This window comes from Talaromyces atroroseus (assembly GCF_001907595.1).
Source record: "Talaromyces atroroseus strain IBT 11181 chromosome Unknown scaffold_6, whole genome shotgun sequence".
NCBI lineage: Eukaryota > Fungi > Ascomycota > Eurotiomycetes > Eurotiales > Trichocomaceae > Talaromyces > Talaromyces atroroseus.
The window spans coordinates 1,405,528-1,431,732 of record NW_017971438.1 but is presented as its reverse complement, the minus strand read 5'-3'; the positions used below and the strand labels follow the sequence as shown (position 1 = coordinate 1,431,732).

The following is a 26,205-nucleotide window of genomic DNA, read 5'->3' as shown; positions in this document are numbered from 1 at the left end:
TGGTTCAGATGCTGATGAAAAGGAACATCGAAAAATTAAAAACATATTTGAGAACTGCCTCGTCTCCTCTGGAGAAAAAAAAAATATCCGTCATGCAAGTCGTTACAAAAACCGCTGTCGTCTTCACTTGCACTTTCTGACTGCATTGGCATAAACTATAAATGCTGAAATTTTGCTATACAATGGCCGGATTTATCAAGTCTTTAATCACGTGGGGTGAAGACAAGATGGCAATCATCCTAAGTATGTTAGCACGGCTTTTGTAGATTAATAGGAGAGAGAAAGGACGACATACCTTAGGGAAAATCGTGGCAAAAACTTTGATCTCCTCTGATTGAGGAGTAGGGTGATGCTCCCAATTGAGATGCATGCTAGCCTTGCCAATCAGACCCATAAGGTTGTGAGTAGCATATGTCTGTCCGAGACAGTAGTGAGGACCAGTGCCGAACACGAGCCAGTTTTTGGATTGACTTTCAGCAGTACCTGTAATCCAACGATCAGGGTTAAAAGTGTCGGGGTCCTCGTAAGCCTCGGGATCATGAGTAGAGGGATAAACAGAGGGAATGATCATTGAACCCTTCGGTACAGTATATGTCTCCGTAATAGGGAAATCCTTCTTCGCAATGTAAGGGACCATGATGACAGGAGGACGGTAGCGTAGAGTCTCCTTTACAACCGCACGAGTGTAGGTCATGTTTTCCAGTAGATCCATGGTGAGGGGCGCGTTACGATCACCATTGCGCAGTTTGTAATTCTCTTCGCGAACCTTGTCGAGGATATCGGGTCGATCGGCCATCAACTGGAAGAGCCAGGTGCACGCGGCGCTAGTAGCATCTTGGGACGCAAAAAGGAAAGTGAACACAGTCTGAGCGATCTCATAGTCCGTAAAATCACGAAGAACCGATGCAGGCTTTTCTGAGTCGTCCACGGGTATTCCCTTGGCAAGTTTTTCGCGATATTTAGCTGATTCTTGTTGAGCCTTGACCCAGCCATCCATGATACAAGTGACCTCTCCACCAGCAGCTATATGTGCCTTGCTCTTCACGGCACATTTGCGGAATTCCTCCAGCACCATATCGGAAGCCTTTTTTCCATACCATGTTTTGGTAAAGGGAATGATAATGGGGAAATTAACAAGCTCGAGGGCAGCAGTGATTAGATAGTAGTCATCCGCAATTTTCTTGACAGTATCATCAGTCATGTAGTCTCCGACAAACGTTTTGCATGAGATGGCAGTCATGAACTCTCGGAATTCGCTCATGAATGGAATGGGCTTCAAGTCATTGGAGGCAGAGACACCTGCCCAATGCTTGAAATACTTGTCGTAAACCTCATCCTGACCAGGTAGGTAAAGCGAAAGAGCATGACGTGTAAAAAGAACATTCAGGCCCTTGCGAAATTCAACGTGGGCCTTGCCATCCAGGAATACCCAGTTTGTTGCACCAAGAAGCTTGTGAGCGGCGTCGACAACACATGGCTTGACATACATCGGTGAATTGAAGATTTTGCGAGAGAGATCCCGGGTTGATGCGATCACGACGAACCTGCAGTTCTTCTGTGTTAACGACGATCCCGAACAGCACGAAGCGAAGTTAACTCACTTGTGGAATACCGATACACAGCTCAAACTGCCGCTGTTCCATTTGGCAAGATATTCATGAAACTTCGGGTCCATCGAGTCAAGGAAGGGCCCCATGAAGGGGATTTTCATTGCCGGGCCGACGATTGAGCCTTTGAGATAAATGTATTTCACTGTATTCGTTCAGTATGTGCGGATGTACGGGAAAGCAACAGAATCACGCACCTTGATCGTAGACAACGGCTGCGAGGAACAAGTAGAGAAGGCCACTCCAGACGGTCAACCCATTGAGAAAATTATACAATGCGCCGGAGGGCCCGGCGAGTTGAGCCACGACGCTGGCGTCGGCCAGAGGGGAGGCAAAGCTCCCATTGAATTCAACCATGATTCCTGCGAGTCCCTACAGACGAGGTGAGCAATTGACACGAAATATCGGTGCTGGAGCAAGTCGCAAGTACAGACAGGGACTTGGGAAGTCACGAGTGGAGCAGAAAAGGAGACCGCGCCAAGATCGAGGTGGGACGAGCAGTATCAGATGGGGTAACATGACGGGAATAATACACGTTGCTAGGAAGCATTCGCGCTAGCCGTGTATTACGCGTTACGTCGATTCTGCATTGACCAATGACCATTCGTCTATATCATACTATGGCATGGTCGCTGGCTCTATCAGTATGACTATGAACTGTTTGGCATTTACTATGCGAAGTTGTACGGGGTCCTGTGTAGGAGCTTTCACCTTGGCTTAGCTGTGCTGTATGAATGGCCGAATATTTATGTACAGCGCGAGAATGCCATGCCTTAGCCTTTGAGGGAAAGGCTAAATAGATCTCTTTTCTATGGAAATACGAACCCATTCGGTCTCACTGAGACTTGAACATGTCTAGACAGTCTACCTCGCTAAATTATGTGGCGTTCTCTTCGTATAGAGCGTATCAGCCCCCAAGAGGAGTATATTCGTCCAGATCTTGACATGGGCTGATTCGGTCTTGCACTTCCCGAGCGGCAGCAAAGGGCTATGCCAATCACATGGTGCCGCTAGCCCTAGATCCAAATGAACGAAGAGGATTCGCCATCTTGTTGGGTTTATGCAACGTATGTCTAGTCGTTCCAGTACAGTTTCTTGTTGATTTTGCTAGGATTATTCGGCGAATAGAAAATACAGGAAGGCTACACCGACTACTAGTTGTATTTCCGTAGTGACTATCTTCTTAAATTGCCTAACGTCCAAAGCTAAACCACCCACGACGAGTCCCCGTGCTTTCGGCCTCGGCTTCATCAGGTTTTTCGCGGGGGTACTGGACGTAGTTGTATGCCACATCTAAGAAAAGTGGTTTAACGGGAATCGAGCGCATTTTCGGTGGGAAAGGAACCAGGTTGTTTAGGTCGACGCTGTCCACGGCGTATTCATCCATTTTCTCTGATAATGGCAACTGGACGCGTGACGGATCCTGCTTCTTTTCGGATAATCTGTCCAGACTGACCAAGCCACGGTATTTTGCTTCCAGTCCCTGAGATACCGTGACAAGGAATTGTATCTCTTCACGAGAAACATCTAGCTTGGCGGGACCTCCATTTGTCGCAACACCTTTCCCGCTTTTTTGAATGGATGTGGCTAGGTCACTAGAGCGGGAGAACAAAGCAAGGGCGTTTTTTGCATTTCCCTGCAATGAATGAGAACGGCCAATGGCAAGACACCTATCATCAAAGTCATAAGTAGCCGAAGACGCCAGGTACGGATAACTGATAAGAACCTACCGTAGTGCTCTGAAGTAATGAAGTTTCACTTCGAGTTCTTGAACAAATTCCGAATCACCTGCCACACCCGGTAATTCGCGGACAAACTCTATGCTTTGCAGAATAGAATCATACAATGCCACTTTTTCACGGAGTTGCGATATAGCCCTGCCACTGCTTTCTTGGCGGCTTGCTTTTCGACGAGCATCCGTTCTTTTGTGTTCGCTCTCAAGCAATAATCCGTCATGGTCACCACTCAATACTCTATTCCGGCCCACTCTCCAGCTAACAAGAGAATAGTTGACAGCAGTTCGAATGACTTGTAATGCCTGCATCCTGCGATCTCCCCTGTCAACCCCCTCATTGACAAGGTCGTCAATGGCTGTCTTTGTGGCATCAACAATCTCTTGACTAGCGAGAATGACGTTATCGTATGCGGCTGCTTTATCTCTGGGAGATGCTGAGGTCCGTCCCGATAAGAATGAAGCGAGTTTGGATTCAGCAGCGGTAGCAGCGGCGAGTGTCTGTGCTATAGATGCGTCTTCAATAGGGACGGCGCGTGAGCTCCAGGTGATCGTCTCGGGTAGCTTTTCGACTTCGCCATCCGCCAGTCTCGTGGTCCCCTCGGCATCTTCAATCAAGCATTTTGGATCAACTTTCTCAAGTTCAGCACGAACATCACTATTTCCCGGAAAATATTCAATCGCGAGCGAAGGCAGAGGCTTATTGCGAGATAATTTGAGTTGATATGCGGCATACCGAAGAGAGGGATCGATCGTAGCCGATATGAGGTCCCGGTATGCTTCCCTTCTCTCTTTCTGGCCGAGGGCTGTGTATATGATTCTGGCCAGACTAAATTGTTGGAGACATTGATCCCAATTTTGCTTTTCCATATACAGACCACCCAACAGCAGGGCTAAATAGGCGCGAGCTTCCAAGAGATCGATATCCGATGCACTAGAGATAGACTGGTCTTGTAGAGTAGATACAAGACGCTCTGCGTATTTGGATGCCTTGTTCAATCTGCTGATTATATGTCGTCGCGTTGGCCCGATAACTCCTTTCGCCGAAGGATCGGCTGAGTGAACTGCCTTCATGTGCATTGCCTGGGCCCACGCTCGCTCTGCGTTAAGGATAAGGATATGCGCCGACCTTGACGATATTTAGTCATGGAAATCACTTGAAACCTGATAACTCATAGGATACGACGTACTGTGGATTGGATGCGACATCTTCAGAAGTTATGGGAGCCTCAGTGTTGTACTTTCGACCTTTTGGCGTGGTGCGTCCAAGCTTCTTACGCACTGTATGCAAGCGCCGGGAGGTTTGTGCTCGGTAAGTATTATAATCTCCAGAGAGGAGAGATTCTTCCCGGCGTGAGAAAAAGAGATTGGTGATGTCCATTCTCTTTGTCGAAGAATGTGTGTTGTGACGATGTTCGAAACGACGGCTAAAAGTCGCGGGGAAGTACGAGCACCTCCTGATGTGTGTCGGGCAAATGAAAAGCCGGAGCCGGAGAGAACTTCTGATCCGGAGCTCAAATGCTAAATTTATTATTTTGTCCAGCACTTTCTTGACGCATCGCACGCAAATACTACAGCCTCTATCTCGATTTCCCTCATTTTTAACAGATACCTTTGCTTTGTTAGCCTTACTTTATTTCTCTTTGGCAAACATATCGCCAAAACCGGTGGCTGTGACTTCGCAGCTTGTTGATAGATAGTGCGCATAGGTGAGCTCACGTAGCTTCTGATAGGCTGCATTTTACTTCTGGCTGACATTACTGGCAATTGCTTCAAACAGCAGTTCTCGAAATGTTTGTTTCCGTTTCTCATATTCGTCAATTCTAACCGGTCCCTGTGCCGACGTGTCCAATCGAGTAATGCTCGAACGAGCAGCTGGATATCTCGACTTTGCCGGACAAGGCCTTTGGCACAAGTACAAAGGCTTTTTTCGCAGCAAAAAGTCTCTAGACGTTGCATTCTGGAAATATCAAATTTGTGAAGCCGATATACACCTGTGGCAGTGTATACTTCAATCTGAGGGTAACAAATGTCAGCCAAGTCGGAACCTGGAGAATTCCATCCAGTCTACGCATGACTTCTTCCTCGACTTCCTTTACCCCCACGGTTGCCTTCTGAGCGCCTCTGATCGGATATTGAAACCGAAAAGAGGCAATGGATATTTTCAAAGAAGACGCGGCGTCACCACTTTAGCCAGAGCCTACTCCCAAGTGTCAGGCTCTTATTCTCAATCCGGAATTACGATTTCCGGAGTCAATGCCACCCGAAACTCGAGTCGAACACATGCACCTATAATATTAAATCGTACGTCGGACCGGGGCAAGAGGTTTTCTAGCGGAGTGTCGCGAGACCGAGTTCACCGAGACTACGATCGTATGTGGAAACTCTGGAAAAACGGCGAACAGACCCCAAAAAAGAGATCTCATCTCATGGCAAACCTTTCCAAATCTGATAGACAAGTTGATATCAAAAGAGTCTTGACCTTGCTCCGAAACATCGATGCGAAGAAGCGCACTACAGATGATTATGGAATTATAATCAAGTCCCTACTTAATGCGGGCCACCTATCTGCAGTCGAAATCATCTGTGATGAAGCCATTGAACAGGGCGTCGAAATAAACGCATGGTTCCTGGCTCTTAAAATTGCATTTCAGTGTTCAAGATGGCAAGACCTTTCATATATTTGGAGCCAAGGTCACATCGAGGTTTCTCAATTACCATCAATCTTAGATTCTGTCAGTGACCCGGCTAATTCAGTCACTTCTTTCTTGGAGTTTCTTGAGGGTCTCTCGGCAACATCGAGCGATCTGGAACTCTCATCTCGTCTCATTGATGTCGTGTTCACGTCGGACGTGATCATGTCGGAAATAGCTGTCGAGACTGTACTATCTTTGACCCAGAGGTCATCTAACTTGGGTTTTCTCAACCAAGAGCATTATATCTACGCCATTGCAACTTCGCTCAGGATTGAAACACGTCCATCCAAAGTCATGGCATTGGTTCTTTATCGAAACTTCAGGTGGCATTTGAGCACCTGCAAACCATCTAAACAACTTCTCCAACAATTATTGGAGTCTTTGGCTTCGATAAAGACGCATCATGGAGTCCAATATCTCCTTGACGAGTTTGCATGCTTTCATGGCAACCCGTCTATAGAAGCATACAAAACAGCTCTTTCTGCATTTTCTCGATCTGGCGAGGTCTCCAAAACTCAAGAAACATTTGACAAGTTGGTGGAACTCTACGGGACTTCCAGCAAGAATCCTCGAGTTGACCACAAGACGCCAAGGACTCCGAGGTGGGTTTTACCGCTCCTTCATGCTCATGCTCGATTGGGTGACTATCCAGCGGCGGAGAGAGAGTTCCATAAGATCCCGCATATATACAAAGTACATCAGAGTCGAAGTTGTTGGAATGCACTAATCTCAGCACATGCCAATGCCCGGAATCACTATGGTGCATTCAAGGTATTTCGGCGAATGCACCGGAAGGGTATCAACCCAGACTGGTACACTTATGGGACAATGATGGGTTTGTGTGCCAAGTTGGGCGATATTGAGAATACAATAGCTCTCTGTCGAATGGCAGAGAAAAGGCAAGGCAGAATGCCCACGGCTATAATGGACACGGTTGTTGAAGTTTATTGTCGTAACCAGCGTCTCGAGGAAGCGGAGCGGGTAGCAGAAACGTGCTTAGCATTTGCTCTGTCTGGATCACGCACTCGGATGTGGAATGTCTTGCTATGGTCTCACGCATTCAGAGCAGATCTTGACTCTGTGTCGCGGATCCATAATCGCATGAAGCAGGCGGGTATAGAGTTTGACGAAATGACATACGCCGCGTTAATGCTGTGCTTTGTGATTGTCGGACGGACTAATTCAGCCCGACGTCTTCTCAGAGGCCTACAACGCGGTCGACGAATCCAAGCCACGGAATTTCACTATACGCTCGTGCTTTATGGGTTTGTGAAAGAAGACAACCGGGACATGATCTATCTCACTTACAAGGAAATTGAAGAGAGGTTTGGAAATCCCGGCATGAGCGCTCGCCTTCTCTTGATGAGGAGTGCTCTTGGAAGGGACATTTTGGTAAGAACTCCTCAGACGGATAACCCTGCAGATCCAGGCTATCGTTTGTCATTATCTGAGGATCTTCTCTTCCAAGCCGTCTTGGATTTTGATCAACGGCAATTTGCGAACAAGTATCCCCGCCCAGGAACGAGCAGCTTACCGAAACACGAAGCCTTTCCTTCAGTTTTCTATGAACCTGTTTTGAAGGCATATGGCTCGGAAGGAATGCATTTCCGGGCGGAACAATTACTCAAAGAGTATGCGAAAGATATGGACTCCGCCATAGCCTCGGACCAGAGCACTGTTTCTCCGTCCTTGCGCTTCCTGTCCGTGTTAATGGAAGTGTATTCACATGCCGACAAGTTTGAAACTGTTCAAAATTGCTGGGAACTGGCGTTACAAAAAGCAGCCAACATAATAAAGCGCATCCCTCTCAGTCAATCACCAATCGACGAGTCACCCCTGTCAATCCCTGAGAATGTGACGGAAGTATCTACCGATGATATTTCACAATATGGAAGCTCGTTTCATTCCTCCACTGAGGATCCTACACTCCTAGCTTTTGAGAGGCTGTCACGGTCGCCTGTTCGTGGTTTATCAGAATCTACTTCCGATAACTTGCCTGAGTCATCTTTCGAGGGTTGGTCGGCGTCATCTTCACACCAAGACCTGGCATCAAACCCTGAAGATCATGACATGGGGTACTTGCCATATCCAGAAGAAGAATCTATTATTTCATCTCAACGTTTCATCTTGTCTCGACACTTCTCTTTATATATGAGAAGTGTGGGTAAAGTGGGCCAAGCGTCGAAGCTGCCAGAGTTGGTGGAGGATTATCAAAAGCGTGGATTCGCCATGACATCTGAAAATTGGCTTACTTATGTCCGAACACTTGCTGCCTCGAACGCAGAATCTGAACAGTTGATGGCCTTCTCCACATTCGAGCGTATCTTCATGCCCTACTTTCCTGGTTGGCGTCGGTTGGCCCGCGGGGTTCAGTTTAAACCCCAAGGGGTCCCTGGCACCCTTGACCTATTGGACAAACGTCCAAGAGGCGAACACAAAGATACACTTGGAAAGAAAGCTGTTCGATTCTGGTCTAAAGTCAATCCCACGTGGATGTATCCTACGTACAACGTGATGATTTTCCTTGCTGCCACTTTGAAAGACTTCAGGGACAGAAGTCTTACCGAGGGAAGACAGCAGCTGGATACCCTTTCCTCGGTGGCTCCATTAACTTTGGAGGCAATAGAATTGATGCCCCATTTGCGTGAAAAGTTCCAAGGCATACTTCTTAGAAACCAAGTGGAACAGGGCGATTTAAGTCCATTAAGGCGTCGAAAATACGTGTGGACAGGCGGAGTTCTAGGCGTTGGTGGAAAGCAGCGGTCAGAGCAGCCTCCAGAAGAATATGAAGCTCAGCTGGAAACTTCCCTGCTTGGAAGTGATATTCCTTCAGCTGATCAAGCGCCTAGCCAAGGTCTGTCGCAAACCGCAGGCACAGACGACGATGAACCTGAGGGGCGTATTGAAGATACAGAAGGCACACTAGAACCCCGGGACGAACATGATATTGAAATTGAGACGCTCCTTCGGTCGAGAAGTCGAGAATTAGGCATTGATCCTGTTCAAGAAGAAGAGACTCTTGATGGAAGATAGGAACCACCCCTTGACGGTTGACACCACGGGCCAGAAACGGTTACTCATTTCAGTCTACAAAGTTTTTTGACATTCCATTCCAGTGGCCATGCACATAATCGCATACTAGGTATGATGGCATTCATGTATATTGTATATTTCCTTCTCATTTAGCGGTATCTTCATTTTAAGGGCTTACAGAGAGTCCAAACACTCTGTCCAGTGTATACTATGTCAAAATAAAATAGAGGAGTAAATAAAAACGCTAGATTTTACTTGCCAAAGAGACCAGATGTAAACAGAATAGTGTTTCTGATTTGATGACAAGAGCTGATTGGACGCCCGGAGAGTGGAGCTTTAGTTCCACGACCAACGCGACTTTTGACGCGTCACGCGTTTCAATTCTGCCCGTTTTGGATAGCGCGGAAGAGAACTGCTTAATCTAACCCAATCTTTAACCCTCCGACTTGGTTACTTCGACAAAACTTCAGTAGAGACCAAGAATCGCTATTTCTGCTAGGAAAATACTTGTCTGCGTCTACGTTACTTCGAGAACATTGATTGTTGCTTCTCCTCGACCAGAGGAATTTTTTCCAGCCATGGATGGAGTCCAGTTTCCAGAGGAAACTGCGGAGGATCGTGTGCGAGCTGCCACCGAGTTTTTAGACCCCAGTGAGTAACGATCGTTTCTTCTTTTTCTCATGGGTACCTAGTTACTAACTTCTGCCATCTGTCACAGCTGATACTCGTGCTCGGAGGTACTTCGAATCCAGATTATAGTTTACTGCGGTTGATGTCGTTATTTGCTGACTTCGTGAAATAGTTACCGTGCAGATATTGTGTTGATGCTAAATCGAGGTCTCAGAAGATTGACGGTGAGAAAAATTGCAGCGAGAAACGAGAGATTCTAGTGGGATTGACCCAATGGTCCGTAGGTTAGCATCGATGAGATAAGAGCACACAACCGAGAACTTGCAGACGGGTATGTCCACCGCTTTGACTGTACAAATCCCGGTTACTAAGACCAAGCTAGTCTTCTCATGTTACCGTTTGAATACACGGAGGCATTCAATAAAGCCCTAAAAGCCGTCGTGAAGACTCTCCCAAATCGGCCGTCAAGAGAAACCGCCGAGGAAGTGGTGGGCAGAAGAACCCTTTGATTTGTGGAGGATTTTTATACTGAAGTATCTTAGGCTTACTACTGCGCATTCGTGGGTGCCTTTGGCGAGAATTCGTGCAATCCGCGAACATTAGGTTCCTCTCATCTTAACCGAATGGTATCCCTTGAAGGCATTGTCACCAAATGCTCTCTCGTTCGACCGAAAGTGATACAAAGTGTGCACTATAGTGAGAAGAAGAACAAATTTTTCGCCAGAAAGTATAGAGACCAGACTATGACAGCCAGTGGGGTCACGAACTTGAATGTGTATCCGCAAGAAGATGATGAGAAAAACCCTGTATGAAGTGTATCAGCTCCCTTTTGTGTGACTTCCAATGCTGACGGCCTTTTAGCTCATTACGGAATTCGGATACTGTACCTACATGGACCACCAGTCCATTTCGATCCAGGAAATGCCTGAGAGAGCACCCGCTGGTCAATTGCCCCGTGGGGTCGATGTTATCCTTGACGATGATCTAGTTGATCGTGCTAAGCCAGGAGATCGCATTCAACTGGTGGGAATATTTCGCTCCCTAGGAAATAGAGGTGCAGGATCAGGATCATCAACTTTCCGGACCGTTGTTCTCGCAAATAATATTATTCAACTTTCTTCTAAATCTGGTGGTGGAATTGCGCAAGCCACACTGACAGATACTGACATCCGCAACATCAATAAATGGGCCAAAAACAGAAAGACGAAAATTTTTGACATGTTATCTCAATCACTGGCCCCTTCTATTTATGGACATGAATACATCAAGAAGGCTGTTTTGCTTATGCTTCTGGGCGGTATCGAGAAGAACTTGGACAATGGTACTCATCTCAGGGGTGACATCAATATACTCATGGTTGGCGATCCTTCCACTGCGAAATCACAGATGTTACGATTCGTCCTGAATACTGCGCCTCTAGCGATTGCCACCACTGGTCGAGGATCATCAGGTGTCGGTCTTACTGCGGCTGTAACATCTGACAAAGAAACTGGAGAACGAAGACTAGAAGCCGGTGCAATGGTGCTTGGTGATCGGGGTGTTGTCTGTATCGACGAGTTCGATAAGATGAGTGATGTTGATCGCGTTGCTATCCACGAAGTGATGGAACAGCAAACGGTTACGATTGCGAAAGCAGGTATTCATACGTCCTTGAATGCCAGGTGCAGTGTTATTGCGGCTGCAAACCCAATATATGGCCAATATGATCCCCATAAAGATCCACACAAGAATATTGCTCTTCCTGACTCGCTACTTTCCCGTTTCGATTTGCTGTTTATTGTTACCGATGAGCCAGAAGATAAGGGTGATAGGCTAGTGTCAGAACACGTGCTACGCCGACATCGTTACCGTCAGCCAGGTTCTGAAGAAGGGGTACCAGTTCGTGAAGGAGCTACGCAGACTCTGGGTATTGGACTAGAAGAATCACAAGATTCCAACCAACCCACGGAGCCCCTTGAAAAATACAATGTCATGTTACACGCCGGCATGTCTGCAACCAGCAAGAATGGCAACGTCGAGGTATTCAGTTTGCCATTTATCAAAAAGTACATCCAATACGCGAAGTCCAGAATAAAACCGGTCTTGACAAAGGGGGCTGCAGATCATATTGTTGCCACTTATACGGCTCTGCGAAATGACGATCTCTCAGGCAACCAGAGGAAGACATCGCCCATGACGGCACGTACACTTGAGACACTTATTCGTCTATCCACTGCTCATGCTAAAGCACGGTTATCAAATCGTGTGGAAGAGAAGGATGCGAAAGAAGCGGAGGCTATTTTGCGGTTTGCTTTGTTTAAGGAAGTCGTGGAAGATGCAAGAAGAAAGCGACGCAAAGTGACCACATTTGATTCTGATGAGGAATCCGACGAGTCGGACTCCGATGATGAGGATGACGAATCATCCGGCCCTGGTACAAGTCAACAAACCAGCAGGCGACCAGGTTTAAGGTCTACACAGACTGCTGAAGAATCTGTCAGTGCTAGAAGCGACTTCGCGGGTGGTTCTCTAGACCCACAGCTACAATCTAGCGGCCCTACACGAGACCAGACTGCGACTGCATCTCAGTTATCTTTTGCATCTTCTCTTCCAGCATCACAGCTCCTTGATTCACAGACTGACGACTCCCAAGCAAGCTCGTCTGCCCCCATTCAGCCCGCGCGGCTGAACATCTTCCGTCAGACTCTTGGGCCACTGATGTCCCAAGTGTTCGTCAATGACGACAGTGCGGATTTGGAAGCACTAATCGGTGCTGTCAACACTGCAGTCAGGGCAAACCCAAGCCTGGGTGAGCGAAATGTGTTCCAGAGGCAGGAAGCTATCCAGGCATTGAAGGTGATGAATGACAGAAACGAATTAATGTAAGTTACCCTTGACAAACATTCTACCTTCACACCAGCCTCTCTGGCCACTACTGACACTTCACAGGTACCTTGAGGAGGACGAGACAGTCTACAGAATCTAAGTTTTGCTCGCTTTCGTGTTTTGCATTTGCTCTTAATAATGTCTTCGGGGGAATGTTCCAATTATCCATGGAATTGAAGGTGTCGGGTGTCTTCTAAATTATTCAATATCCATTTTTGCTAGGCTTTTTCAATTTTCATGAATGCAATGAATCGATGTTTATATCCACAGTCGTAACTTCGTTCCTAGGGCAGAACATTGCTTAACAGTATAATCAGCGACATCCAAATAATGGAACGATCAGAATCTGCTTGATGGTTTTAATAATCAAATGAGAGCTAATATATATGACTATGTGTCAACAAATCCGTTACCTGAAAAGACAAGTGATGTGATCTCACTATTGAAGTTGTATAAGTTTTCGTAACCAACTCATGAAGTGCACACACGGATCTACTTCCACTGGAGTATCTACAAAAACTTCGTCGAACAGCTGAGTGAACAACTCCATGTAACTTTTCGGAGGAGGCACAGCTGTTGCTTCCAACTGAGTGTCACTTTGTAGCATGCGCTGAAGATAATCCGTGCCTTGCGGAACCAGACGGGAGAGGATGTCGCCATTAACGTGCATTGAGGATGGGGTTTTCACTTGCGGCTCGATATCTGCCCATATCCATCGTCGTTTTCTGGCGGAGAGGAGAGGTGAGATTATGGAGTCACTGCTACATAAGTTCTGTATGAAGCGAAGCAGACGCCATTCTTTTTCATTAAGGGTCAAAATTCGGTATATTGCCCCGTCCATTGTGGTTCCATATACGACTGCTGCTGACGAATAGAAGCGAAGAGATGGACTGTCACAAGCATTGAGCCGGATCATTGATACCGGAAGATGGGCTTCGGCGATCGCTGGAGAAATGATTTTGTCCGTGTCCGTTACATTGGCCAGTGAAAATGCGCTTATTGTGCCACCCCTGCTGCTCACAAGCACCACATTGAGGTCTCCACCGATATAATGATGTGAGAGACTTTCATGCCTCACTCCATCCTGAGCATAAAGCTCTAGTTTGTTCTCAACAACTTGTAGGATCACCAGGGACTCTCTCGCTGTACTGACGTAAAGCAATGTATCGCGCACCGTAATAGAAACGCCTGGGGATGTCAGCTTAAACCGCGCCGCTGCAGCCCATTGTTTTCCCCCGTTAGGTAATTTTGGTGCGATTGGGATAATGTCGTTGCCAGCTGCAGCCATGATAGTAGAGTCCCCATACGCAGCAATAGCACGTACAGGGCCGTCGAAGGAGTGGATGTATTTTACCGAACAATCTATTTCTTCAGGATTTTCGGCGTTGCGCCTTGAATATAAGAATATGACTCTGCCTTTCTGCTCTTGCGTCCTTCGTGCAGTGCCAATAACAAGGAAATGGTATCGCTGGCCTCCACTTTCGGGAACCCAGTCGAGAATACAGGTAATGCGTTCCCCAGACGCCCCAACTGGCTTTCGAGTTTGCAATGGACCTTGAAGTTGCAAATTGTGATTCAGAAAGTCTAAGTGTGGGCGCATGTAGCGTTTCACGATCCCTGTTTCCGGGTCAGACACCAGTTCAGTGACGACATATGCAACCACTAAACACTTGAGATAATCAGAATAGTGAATCCTATTAGCGGCTCCAGGCAAATCAACCTTGCGTGGCACTGCTTTCGCTCGACGGTCCAATGTACATATGAGAAGTTGGTTATCGCTGATACAAATCAAAGATCCCTCCAAGTTGGCTGTACCAGGAATTTGTGATGCAGAAACAACCGTCAAAACTTCTATTTCTCTCTGAGTGTAGGCAGGCTATTTTGATTGTGTGAGCGTAGGCGTACTTCTCTCGGGGTATTTGAAATTGAATACTCACGTCGTTCTGATCCGTTATCCAGATTCGCTGAAGATTAAAATCAGACGCATTTGCATTGCTGATATTAACGTCCGAGATGCACCAGAAATCTACTCCGCACGTGGCTAGTATCATGTTGTCTTTCTTCAAGAGCTTAACAACAGTATCGCCAAATCTCTTGTCGGGCCGCTGCTTGATACCTAGATTCACGTCAGGCAAATCATCCCGCCAAAGTCTTGATGTTGTTTTCTTACTAATCGGATCATTTGGGTTTTCTGAATCAAAGACCATGTCCATGGAAACAAGCAGGCCACTTCGAAGACCACAGTACATTGCTGCTTTATTGGTATCAATCCAACCAACTACAGCAATACTCTCTATGGCTTTTGATATATGATCTCCGTTCAATTCCAATGTATAACGCCCAAGAAGGACGACACCATCTTGATCCACTCGGTAATAAGCAAGGTGGCCGTCACTTGAGCCCACAATTACATATGAAATATTTTTCACTCGCTCAACCAAGATCGAAATAGGTTCGTGTTCGACGTTGACCATCTCTCCTAAGTAATCAATTCCGAGAGAGTCGTCACTTGACAATATCCTGCCTACCTGCAGGCCGATTTTCTCGTCAAATTTCATAACGGTAGCAACTAGTCCTAGCTCCTCATTGACTGTTGCAACCAGGACGGTCTGATCTATCTGGAAATCTGACACGAAATTCAGTCTGGGCTTCCCGAGCACTGTTAAGCGCACAGAACTTGGAGTAATTTGCACTAGAATCGCAGTAGACGTATATCCCGCTGCTAGAGTCTGCGCTGAAAGATCAAGGGGCGAATCGGAATCGTCGACGGCATAAATCTCTTCGCCATCTTGTGAAAGATGCAACAATGCCGAGGAGACCGGATCAGAGATAAAGAAATAAGTCCCTTCCCCGGTTAGGTCGGGTATCGCCCAAACTGATCGTGCCGAAGCAAAATCATCTAGAGGAACGATCATTCCAATTTGAGCCTCATAACCATGTCGAAATTCGTATACCGCCCCGGTGTTGTTGGAAGATGCCGAGGATACATATAGATGAAGGTCGTCGCGCACATCCTTTGTGATATCTTGACTGTGGTGTGCCTTAGGGTGAAGCTGCGGTACTATAACAGCGTCAAATACCGGCGCCCAGTTCACAAATTTCTGCACACACATTGGACTTTGTCTTGCGATTTGTATAAATAAGCCACCATGTCCAGTATTACCCGCTGCAACAAGAAGATCGCCACCGTGCCCGGGATGACTGAAGTCAATTGTATCGAAAGCACAATCCACGTCGCAGTCAAGCTGGCCTACTGAATCCGAGGCCTCGAGGAGGCAATCATTGCTCAGTTGCACGTATGAAAGATCCCCGTCCTCCCTGCATAGGTAGATATCGTCGTGAAGTTTGTCATATGCTGCATGTCGATATGGGCGCGCCCATTTCGCCCATATGAAAGGAGGGGTTGTGTCAAATTCTAAAATGCTCAAAAATCTTGACTCGGCGTTTGAACAATTTTTGCAGGCTACAATAGACAAAGGCGTCACAAGCAGGAAAGATGTGGATTTGGTCAAAGGTATCAGGAGATTCGGCAATCTGCAAAATTGAGGGACTTTCTTTGTCACTATTTTCGGCCGAGCCTGGCGTAGTCCCTCTGCAAACTCCCACTCATAGAGCACTGAATATGTCATAGAACCTCGAGCTACTATGAGAAGAAGAAGAATACTATTTTCATTCTTTTCCGTAGTAAACAGAAAATCCATGAACAAGATGTCTCCCTCAAGCTGAAAGAACCGCTCCTACTCCCGCACTTTATCAGTTTATGGCCATTGTAGTAGTGAAGATAATATTGCGACTTGCCTCGGCAATTGGGGCCAATGTGCCCTCTTTTAACTGTGACTGGAGTTCCTCTGCGGATCTAAGTATAAAAATTCCGAAGAAGTCCGTAGAAGCAGCAACAGCAACAGCACGAGACCTGAAAGGAAAGCATGATGAGCGCATGACGAGGGAGACAAAAGGATTGAATAACTACCTCGGATCAACTGCTAGATGGCGGCCAAATCTTTCGGATATGCTCACATCTGATGGCAAAGCTCTGCGAAAATGTACAAAACGTCCATGGTTCCCTTGGAAGCCGGAATAATAGTAAAGGAATATCAGTTCTCTCGAATCTAATGTGAGTACCAGAATATGATTCGGTCGCACATCCGCTTGTCGATTGCTCTCTAAGAAAGTATCTTGAACTCCTACTTTCATTTGCACATCCAGCGGCATCTTATGATAAACATTGATCGCCTTAGCAGCAAGGATGTTGGCATCAAAGTCCGAGTTCACCATGACGTCTTCCAGATAAGTATCCATGATTATTTCCCGTATGAGTAACGATCTTTCATAAATGAAAACGACATCATTCTGGAACATACTCCGCAGCCGTGCCGGTAGGACAAATTGGATTACGGGACTTGGAACTATTGTCTGCGAAAACAGCCCAATCCTGGACTTTTGAACGTTTGTGGTGTGCGAGCCCTGATGCGATTCTGGATTGTTGCCGGCCACACCTGGCGCTCCAGTTGGGTCCCTAGTAGAGCGCGACATCGACATTTGAAGGCCACGGTACTCATAAGATGAGATACAACGCTGTCGTAGATCGTTCAACCAAGCAACTCGCACGGGTCATTCCCATGAAGTAGATTCAACATGGGCCTAGCACGAGAAAGGGCAGCATGTCGACTTGACAAAATCTGCTTTGCCGACTGGAGTCTCTTGGCTGAAGGAACGGAAAGCTCACACGGCGATAGAAGCAGTCTTTGGCAGCATTTGATTGGCACGTATTTGTACAGAAGGACAGCATGGGCCGTCTGAAGTAATCAAATTTGTCTCGCTGGTCTCAGGCAGCTGGAGGCGTTGTTTGAGCCTGCGATCTTTGGGAAGGAAGGAAGGAAGGAAGCTCTGGTGGGGACGTTTTCAGAGCTGTATCGCGTATGTAATATTACACGGTATGGACAAGCTGACAAAACGCACTTCGAGGCATCCAAGATCCTGAACCTTTCTGTTATGCTCTGTGTTTCTGTCGTTTATTTATACCTACCTCCATCATTAGGGCACAAACGTACTCTTTGAAACAATGACATTCGCGCCTACGTGTCACTGACTCATCCATTCCATGATCCATCATCCCAGCACGATCCACACTATTCCTAATGTAGCCAGGCTACCAAAACGATGGAACGGCCGGACAACAACCACCACCACCTTGGAACATCTTGAATTGCCAGCTCTGCATTAACCACAAAAATATTGGATGATATTTAAGACGTGTCCCAAAAGTAATGGATGAAACAGAGTCCAAGGAACTTCTGCATGGCGGAACTTTGGAGCAATCTATCTACGCCGATGCCAAAGAGACAGCCGAGGAATTCGACAATAAACGAAGAGACATTGAAAGCGCATGCCAGAGACACGATATCAAAGCCTTGGTGGAGCATGCAGTGTCTCCAGGTGGATTGTTGACGGATGGTCTTCGTCAAGTTGCTTGTATGTCTTTTCCTTGCTAATAATAACGGCTGCTCATTGCCTTGAAAATCCAGGGCCCATCCTACTAGGTTACAATGATGAGGAACGCACGCAGCATCAACCGGACTGGAAAAGTCTACCCCGACACGGGGACGAGGAACAGGTCAAGCTAGATGTTAACCGTTCTTTTGTGTATTATCCGCAATGTTAGTTAGCATGCTTCTTCGTAGTTGCTGAAAAAAGAAAGAATTGCTAAATCGGTGCTTGCCAGGCGTTGAAGAAGAACTCTCCAAGCGGAAACATGAATTGTCAGACCTCATTACAGAAACTCTCCGGCGCTATCCTATGCTCTGTTATTTTCAGGGCTACCATGACATTGCACAGGTACTGTTATTGGTCCTGGGCGCTCAACTTGCCCGTCCTGCCTTTGCACGAGTATCGCTATTGCGTATACGAGATTATATGCTTCCCTCACTCTCACCCGCATTAAAGCATCTCCACCTTATCCCTTCTATATTGGAAGCCTCGGATACAAGGATACACAAGCATATATCGGAGACTCAGCCCTACTTTGCCTTGGCTGCTGCGTTGACATTATATGCACACGACATTGAAGAGTATCAAGATATTGTGCGTCTGTACGATTTTTTACTCGCTCACGAACCTGTTGTTGCAATCTACCTGTTTGCAGCTATCATTTTGAGTCGAAAAGACGAACTCTTGAAAATCCCAATCGAAGAGCCGGAGATGCTGCATTTCACGCTGTCCAAGATGCCACAGCCTCTCGATCTGGAAAATCTTATTTCCTCTACCCTAGGACTATATCACAAACACCCTCCTGAATCTCTGCCATTCCGAGCTTGGTGGAAAATTCCACGAAATAGCGTTTTGAGAACGTCCCGGATTCTCGGAGAGCATAGTAGCCTCCAAGTTGCCGAGGAGCAATTTTTGATCCAGGTCAAACAGTTGAGACGAGAGGAGTTCCGGAAGCAAACATATGCCCTGTTGTGGCGATATCGCAGGCCAATTGGCTCTCTTGGATTTGCAGTACTGATCGGTCTAGTCTCGATATATCTTCGCAAGACCAACTTCGAGTCGACGATGTGGTCCTATATTGCCAGACTCAAGGACATGTTTTACCGTGGGAGACAGTGGTGATTTCGCTATGGAGTATCCTTGTAGAACATCACCTGGGCTTATGTAGATATTAGATCTTTTTGTCACAGTCAAAATAACATCCTAATATTATTATAAGGACTCTTCTCGAAGGTGACATTATTAGAAATCGAAGTAGATGGACATCCGTCGTGACTCGTTGGATTGCGCGGCCCGCCAGAGAAACCAAGTGTACACTTTGGCCCGTCCAGTCAGTCAGCTTCCGTCAACATCAACCTTCTCCAAGGTCGTGCCTTTTTCCTGCGTGTACCGATATTTCGAATAAGTCCAAAGCTGCAGATACCATATTACACCAGATAGGACTGAACCATTTCAATTCTGCCAAATGGCAAACCAAGGCTACGACGTCGTCGTGGACGTTGATGCGGAGGTAAGCAACCTTGTGCTCCTGAAGACCAAGATACATTCTTCGCCATATCATTGCTAGCGGAATCGATTGAACTGGGACTAACAATGTTTTCTTTCACTAGGGCGACCTCGGCCACACGGATCTTCAGGAAGATCTCGAATTTCACCCATCGAGTACGTGGCTGCATCTGGCTTTTGTGTTGACCTATTGCTAGCAGCGATGGTAGCATCGTTCTAACCTTGAGCGAAACAACGATCTTAGACTTCGAAAATGACCCTCGCAGCGCCAAAATTCAAGCCGATTCGCAACCATTCCTAGGCAGCCACGGACCTGGCGACGGCGGATCATCGCGTGGTGGTGGTGGTCAGGCAGGGAATGGAAAGCGTTATTTATGGTCAATCCAGTACTACAGTCAATTCTTCGACGTCGATACAAACGAAGTGCTTCGGCGCTGCGCTGCTGCTGTATACCCACGTTCCAATTTCCTCGACGTTCTAGATGGTAACCCGGATCTGTACGGACCGTTCTGGATTGCGACTACGGTGGTCATTATTCTCTTCTTGACGGGGACCATTTCGCAGTATCTAGGACACGAACACGACGAACATTTCGAATATGACTTTCGTTTACTTTCGGGTGCCGCAGGTTTGATTTATGGATATACCGGGGTGCTGCCTATCGCGCTTTGGGGTGCGTTACGTTGGTTTGGTAGTTCTAGCGCCGACCTCATTGAGTGCTGGGCCCTTTATGGATATGCAAATCTTTTATGGATCGCCGTCGCTTTAGCAAGCTGGAGTCCCTTGACAGCCTTGAATTGGGCTCTGGTCGGTGTTGGATTTGCCTGGACCGTTATCTTCCTCCTGCGCAATCTATACCCGGTGTTGAACGCAACAGACGCTAAAACTAGCAAGATCTTACTCATTCTAGTCGTTGTCTTACATGCCGGTTTGGCTATTGCCATCAAAATCCTGTTCTTTGCGTAAGTCTACTTCGCACTTCATCCAGCTTTCAGAGTATCTACTGACAAGAAGGAAATACGTTTAGTCACGGAAGCCCCGTTTCGAAGAAAAACGACCATGATGATGACGACGACAAGGATGACAAGGATGATGACAAGAGGCGTTCTCTTTTCTGAGCAAGGACGTCATACAACCAAACTAGGTGAATAAAGGGCCATTTTATGTGGTGGAGTTTATATCATACGCATCTGTATTGTATCCTTGCTATTATCCACTCCAGATGGTTATTTGTAGAAGTGTGTTTTTACACTTCAAGACGTCTGTGTACCATATACTTGCCAGTGATGAAATTATTGCTTTGGCTGAGTGGAAAGAGAGCTTACTCAGTCAATTTACAAACCGTACGATTAATTCAACCGCCAAGAATTTAGCAGGACAATGGTCTTCATTCGTTGATATCATAATTATGAGCCACGCCAGTTAAAAACAAGCGCTCTTCTCCTCACACTATTTATCTAATATGGTTGAGGTGTCCCAGCGACCATAAAATTGGTAATCTCTGCAACTTTCTTTATTTTATTTTTGAATTGTAGAATATCGCAGTCTCCACACACACACCCCCCCCGGAGAATATAAGACGCCAACAAGAACGATGCAGAAAATACAATGTTTGAACGGGTGGGGGCGAATCGTTTACTTGAGCTTCTTCTTAGGGCGGAGCTGGTTGGTGTGACCGCACTTTCGCTTGCGGCAGTTGGTGGCACGAGGGGGGAGACGAGCCTAGAAAGATAACGAAGAAGTCTCAGTACTTTTTGTCCGACATGACAGGACGCATTTTTCCGAGGTAATTCAAGGGGATCTTAAAACGTACGTAGCACTTGCGGCAGATGGACTTCTCGCAGTTGTACTTGGAGGCAAGAGCCTTCAGGGAGGGCTCGATGATACCACCACGGAGACGGAGGACAAGGTGAAGAGTGGACTCCTGCAAGTAGAAGAGAAAAATCCGTTAACAACCGTTTCGTTCCAATTTCAGCCAAAAATCCATTCGATCGATCATGTCGCCACAGCTCGGCGCAAACGGCTCAAAACTGAGACGATCTTCCTCTTTCCTCCAAGGGTAAAATGCATTGTCAAACTCGTACCTTCTGGATGTTGTAGTCGCTAAGAGTACGGCCATCTTCAAGCTGCTTTCCGGCGAAGATCAGACGCTGCTGGTCCGGGGGGATACCCTCCTTGTCCTGGATCTTGGACTTGACATTGTCGATGGTGTCGGAGGACTCGACCTCAAGGGTGATGGTCTTGCCCGTGAGGGTCTTGACGAAACTGTAAATGAAGGTATCCCGTCAGTCCACTTGTACCGCTGTTTATTTTCCTCCGAATTGTATTTGTGAAGTGTTTTCATATTTCGTCGGGGGGAGGCGAGACAGTCAAAAACTTCCGAGTAAAAGAGGTACCTACATCTGCACTGTAATCGCAGAAAGGTAAATCGTTAGCAATAATAAAATAGCATAATCTGAAGAGCTTCAAATGCTCCCCGGGAAAAGACTGCACATACTGGTTGCGATATTCGTCGATGTCGTTGATATCTTGTCGTCAATCGAATGAACGGTCCCGTTGAGCAACCGCAGTGAAGACCTTGACCTCCAGGCTAAGCGAGGTGTGGGCCGATGACGAATTGGGACATAGGGCCCAGTGCCCTAACCGCCACTCCCAATTTGGCTAGCGGCTTAAGGCTGCGGACCAATCATAATTCAACTTCAACTTTACATGTATTTCATACTTCGAAATTCGACGAAATGCTGATTATGATTATGATTATGATTATGATTATGATTATTCTTATTAAAGTATTGCCTTTTTTTAATCTGTATGGTCTGGGATCTGTTCACCATGGAGCTCAGCTCGTCTCACGTCAAGTTGGAACTTTCCCAACTTGCGCTCTGTGCGATACACAACTGCTACGAGTGTGTTCAATGACAACCCTGACAGGTTTGCTGCCTTTTCAAAAAATTTGCGCGCTGTGTCGGGTAATGCAGATGCTGTTTTGTATATTTCATATGAATGGCCAGGACGAGGATTTGGGTCGGGGTCTTCTTCTTCGCCCGTATCCTGGTCGCCTTCACTGTCTTCCCCACGACTTTGCCCAAATGGGATTATCTGAGCTAGGCGAATGCTCGCGGTAACTTCGCGAACTGTATCATCAATCGCTTCCTCGACCTCCGCACTGGGATACATTTTCAGGAGATCTTCAGGTTCCGCACGGGTGAGCGGAAACATGTCTGCAAGTGGATGGTATGCTTCTCTGGATGTCAGTAATATTTAGTGTGACGGGATGTACTATAACTGACTTTTATTTTGGTCAAGCCAAGTATCTTGATACCAATCCAAGTAATCGTCCAGCTGTTGCCCTGTCATGTGGAATACATTGCCTTCATTGACGGTAACTTCCTGGCCCTTTCCTAATCGGCCTTCTGCTGTGGTCTTATCTTTGAAATGCTTTTGTGCATCGGCCCACAAATTCCAGTCGACAATCTGCGCAGCTGGTTCTGTAGCCGAAATTGGATATCCCTTGGTCTCGCTAAAAGGGAATATAAGTTTCGTAGCAATGATAATGAGAGCTAACAATTGAGCCTCCGGGAATGCCTGAGCTCTCAATGCTCTCCTTTTGTCCGAGGAGAATTTGAATGAAAAGTTGAGGAATAGTTGCAATTTTTTAACAAACGAATAAACCTCCACTATCTCGATGTCAGAGCAATTTTTCTTGTGACTAAAACGGTGGATGTTAAGACGGCTCTTACGTGGTACCCCTAGCTGGCGGACAAATTGATAGAGCATAAGTGGCATATTCAATGGAGGAAATGTGACATCGTGTTCGCGTGTATACATATTGACCAATCGATACACGGTTTCGTGAAGCTCATCGCCTTCTGGAAGAACCTATACAGCATAGTTAGAATATATGTAGTAAACGTAATAATTCATGATGCCTGCAGCGCACCTGTACGCTGAGATCTCTTGTGTGCTGCGGCGACATTCGGTCTCTCATTTCTTGAGGGACAATTTTGAGAGCCCCAATAAAGGGTATTTCATTTCGCATGGCATATCTAGTACCATGATTAGTATAAAGACTGTTTGAGGGAAAAAAAAAAAGAGGATGCAATGTCTTAATACCGGTAGATGTCACCCACGCTCACAGGCAAGCGTAGCAGTAAACAGGCCAGATAGCAGAGGCCCAAGGTCTCTTTCAGGAGGGGGCTGTCAGTCGACTTTCGGCTCGTCTTTTGACCCTTCAAATTTTGATCCTTGTCTTCAACGCTTGCGACAGCAGGAGTCTGTGAACTGAAAGTTTCTGTGCCAGTATCTTCGTCTGGCTCGTCCAGTGACACATCATACTTGTCTGTTAGATTTTGCAGTCGCAAGCCCCAGAGATCTTTCACTATTTTCTATGAGATAACAGGTAGTGAGTATATGAAGTCAGATAACGAATGCGCTTGGAAGTACCTCTATATCAGCGGGGAACCCTTTCTGCGATACCAGCGCTTGGCATTGCTTCCAGAGTATGAGTTGATATGCGTATATGAAAAGGCGATATCCTTGTCGTCCAGTATACGCTAGATGGCAGTTAGATAATCAGTTTCAATCTTAATGCCTGTAAAAACTCACTCTGCTGGGACTTCTCTTCGGCAACCTTTTTGATACGATGAACTTTTCCTCGTTTGTTCCAGTCGTCAGGATCTTCTTCGACTTGGCGGCCCTGTTAACTGCATCTTAGCAGGCTGCTCAATGTCGTGCAGAATAACTTCTAACATTGTAGACATTGTTTCCCAAAACCATAAAGAAGGACAGTGACATACCTCTTGCTGATGGCCACGCCTGCAGAACCAGATGCCGTTATCCAAGTAGTAGCGGGTTTGTCGACATCCATCTTGTCCGCACGGTCCGCGCTTGACATATTCCATACTGACGAAGGGCGTTCATGTCGACCCGATGCCTTGATTTGTGGGCTTGGATTTCTACGCCGGATGGTTGTTGTATGGTGATGGCAGAGGACTTGCTTTTATCCGCCTTCCCCAAAATGGCAGAAACGGGGCAAGCGAATCAGAGCGCCACAAACTCAAGTGACAAGCTTAAAAAAAGTTACACATTGATGGATATGAATGTGATTCGACCACAAGTCCTGGAGAGTCGTGACCATGTTAAAAATAAATAATTACGTCTTAAATTCCAAAGTCAAATCTTGTAGAGGATATCATCTGACTTTTCTTATTCTTGTTCGTAAATTCCGCATCAAGAGTCTTATGAGAAGAATGATCAACGATTAACCCGCTGACTTGCACATCTGTTCGTGGTCGTCGTAAGAGCAATTCATCAGTACGCTCAACCCAATTCTCCAAGAACACGCAAGACGTGTTCGACTGCGATGAGAAAAATGAAACAAACAAGCCGGGAAAAAACAGTCAACGTTAAAGGGCTTTTCCGGCGTCAGTGACAAGTGATGCAATTGCCAAGAAACATCGTGAAGGCATGAGATTTTTGACATAAAATAGGCACAAAAAATAATGGAAGACTCAAAAGAACAGTTTAACCGCTCTTAGGACCCTCCTTGGCTTCAACAGCAACCTCCTCACCCATGGCAGACATAACAATAACGTTAACATCCTTGCCCTCCTCGACGAACAACTTGTCGATTCTGTCACCAATTTCACCCTCGGGCTTCTTGACATCATCCTTGGTGTTACCAGCCTCGTCCATCAGGGAAAGGAAACCGTCGTCAGTAACGTCGAGCTAGAAGAGAGTCAGCCAATTCCTACGACAGTAATTTCTACGCCGATCGGCACGTAGCACTTACCAACTGGAATTCCTTACGGAAAACGTTGGGGACGTCCATGTTGTGGGTGGAGGGAGACAAATCTTCAAGCTTCTTGCCAGTGAAGATGTCGAGAGCGACCAAGTGAACCTTAGCGTGACCGTGCTTTCCAGTCTTGGAGGTCGACATGTCGACGATCTTGCAGGGGCGGCCCTTGATCACGACGTAGCCGTTCTTACGCAGAGCAGAGCACTGCATAGGGAAGGTAGCAGAGGCACCGGCATCGGCGCTCTCGAAGGTGTGCTCATGCTATTGAGAATCATAAGAAGATTAGCATATTGCATGGAATATGGCTGATGAAAGGCAGGCATGTGCAAATTGTATATCCCAGAGAGAGGAGGGGAACAAAGGCGGGGCTCTCTTAGATGGGAAATTCAGCGCGGGGCAATGAGCAGCATACCTGGGCGTCGTCGGCCATGATGAATTGTGAGATGAGGAATTTGTTGTATAAAATAGGAGAGGGTGAACAAGTGAGAGAAGGTGGCCGGAGCAAAGCGCGTACAGGAGAGAAGGACAGGAGGGGAGGGAGCGGAAAAAAAAGAAACAGACGAGAAGTGGGACGGGAAACAAACGAGAGCAAAAAACCGCTGCAGCCTCAGGCCTATAACCCTTTTTTTCTTTTTTCCTTAATTTTTTGTGGGACTAGACCTAATGGGGACTGCAGTGGCGGAACTTCTTTCGCTGCGACCCTATGAGAGGGTGTACATTGGATACTAAGTGGTTGAATGGGCTTCTTGGATGTGCTTCTGAATGGTCTCCAGACAGACAACTCGTACTGTCCGACAGCAGACTGCTCACCTACTCCTACGTACGTACTGCGTATAGTATGGTTCTACGGCG

General features: G+C 46.7%; 9 protein-coding genes across 9 annotated transcripts; 4 read left to right on the top strand and 5 right to left on the bottom strand.

Moving 5' to 3' along the window:
- Positions 1-203: 203 nt before the first annotated feature.
- On the bottom strand, positions 204-1,964 carry UA08_05407 (Cytochrome P450; the record flags this gene model as incomplete). Its single annotated transcript, XM_020267726.1, has 4 exons — positions 204-239; positions 296-1,544; positions 1,602-1,752; positions 1,805-1,964. The coding sequence occupies 4 exons, from the start codon at positions 1,962-1,964 to the stop codon at positions 204-206; spliced, it is 1,596 nt and encodes a 531-aa protein (XP_020119398.1).
- An 835-nt stretch (positions 1,965-2,799) lies between these two features.
- UA08_05406 (hypothetical protein) lies at positions 2,800-4,720 on the bottom strand (the record flags this gene model as incomplete). Its single annotated transcript, XM_020267725.1, has 3 exons — positions 2,800-3,277; positions 3,338-4,468; positions 4,530-4,720. 3 exons carry the CDS (start codon positions 4,718-4,720, stop codon positions 2,800-2,802), a joined length of 1,800 nt encoding a protein of 599 aa, XP_020119619.1.
- Positions 4,721-5,768: 1,048 nt separating this feature from the next.
- Positions 5,769-9,068, top strand: UA08_05405 (hypothetical protein; the record flags this gene model as incomplete). The annotated part of the gene is made up of 1 exon (XM_020267723.1): positions 5,769-9,068. One exon carries the CDS (start codon positions 5,769-5,771, stop codon positions 9,066-9,068), a length of 3,300 nt encoding a protein of 1,099 aa, XP_020119629.1.
- A 578-nt stretch (positions 9,069-9,646) lies between these two features.
- Positions 9,647-12,663, top strand: UA08_05404 (DNA replication licensing factor mcm3; the record flags this gene model as incomplete). The annotated part of the gene is made up of 8 exons (XM_020267722.1): positions 9,647-9,719; positions 9,787-9,805; positions 9,871-9,922; positions 9,983-10,029; positions 10,081-10,186; positions 10,241-10,504; positions 10,560-12,559; positions 12,627-12,663. 8 exons carry the CDS (start codon positions 9,647-9,649, stop codon positions 12,661-12,663), a joined length of 2,598 nt encoding a protein of 865 aa, XP_020119489.1.
- A 290-nt stretch (positions 12,664-12,953) lies between these two features.
- UA08_05403 (hypothetical protein) lies at positions 12,954-16,862 on the bottom strand (the record flags this gene model as incomplete). The annotated part of the gene is made up of 6 exons (XM_020267721.1): positions 12,954-13,002; positions 13,052-14,439; positions 14,501-14,679; positions 14,734-16,206; positions 16,581-16,596; positions 16,752-16,862. 6 exons carry the CDS (start codon positions 16,860-16,862, stop codon positions 12,954-12,956), a joined length of 3,216 nt encoding a protein of 1,071 aa, XP_020119491.1.
- Positions 16,863-17,830: 968 nt separating this feature from the next.
- On the top strand, positions 17,831-19,172 carry UA08_05402 (hypothetical protein; the record flags this gene model as incomplete). Its single annotated transcript, XM_020267720.1, has 3 exons — positions 17,831-18,035; positions 18,089-18,220; positions 18,286-19,172. The coding sequence occupies 3 exons, from the start codon at positions 17,831-17,833 to the stop codon at positions 19,170-19,172; spliced, it is 1,224 nt and encodes a 407-aa protein (XP_020119485.1).
- A 343-nt stretch (positions 19,173-19,515) lies between these two features.
- Positions 19,516-20,674, top strand: UA08_05401 (hypothetical protein; the record flags this gene model as incomplete). The annotated part of the gene is made up of 4 exons (XM_020267719.1): positions 19,516-19,560; positions 19,661-19,712; positions 19,801-20,518; positions 20,584-20,674. 4 exons carry the CDS (start codon positions 19,516-19,518, stop codon positions 20,672-20,674), a joined length of 906 nt encoding a protein of 301 aa, XP_020119487.1.
- Positions 20,675-21,191: 517 nt separating this feature from the next.
- UA08_05400 (hypothetical protein) lies at positions 21,192-24,457 on the bottom strand (the record flags this gene model as incomplete). Its single annotated transcript, XM_020267718.1, has 13 exons — positions 21,192-21,278; positions 21,370-21,480; positions 21,641-21,821; positions 21,957-21,963; positions 22,279-22,297; positions 22,410-22,777; positions 22,847-23,233; positions 23,297-23,435; positions 23,497-23,602; positions 23,670-23,941; positions 24,000-24,109; positions 24,162-24,252; positions 24,353-24,457. The coding sequence occupies 13 exons, from the start codon at positions 24,455-24,457 to the stop codon at positions 21,192-21,194; spliced, it is 1,983 nt and encodes a 660-aa protein (XP_020119481.1).
- A 622-nt stretch (positions 24,458-25,079) lies between these two features.
- On the bottom strand, positions 25,080-25,783 carry UA08_05399 (Eukaryotic translation initiation factor 5A-2; the record flags this gene model as incomplete). Its single annotated transcript, XM_020267717.1, has 3 exons — positions 25,080-25,283; positions 25,348-25,614; positions 25,766-25,783. The coding sequence occupies 3 exons, from the start codon at positions 25,781-25,783 to the stop codon at positions 25,080-25,082; spliced, it is 489 nt and encodes a 162-aa protein (XP_020119483.1).
- Between the last annotated feature and the right edge of the window lie 422 nt (positions 25,784-26,205).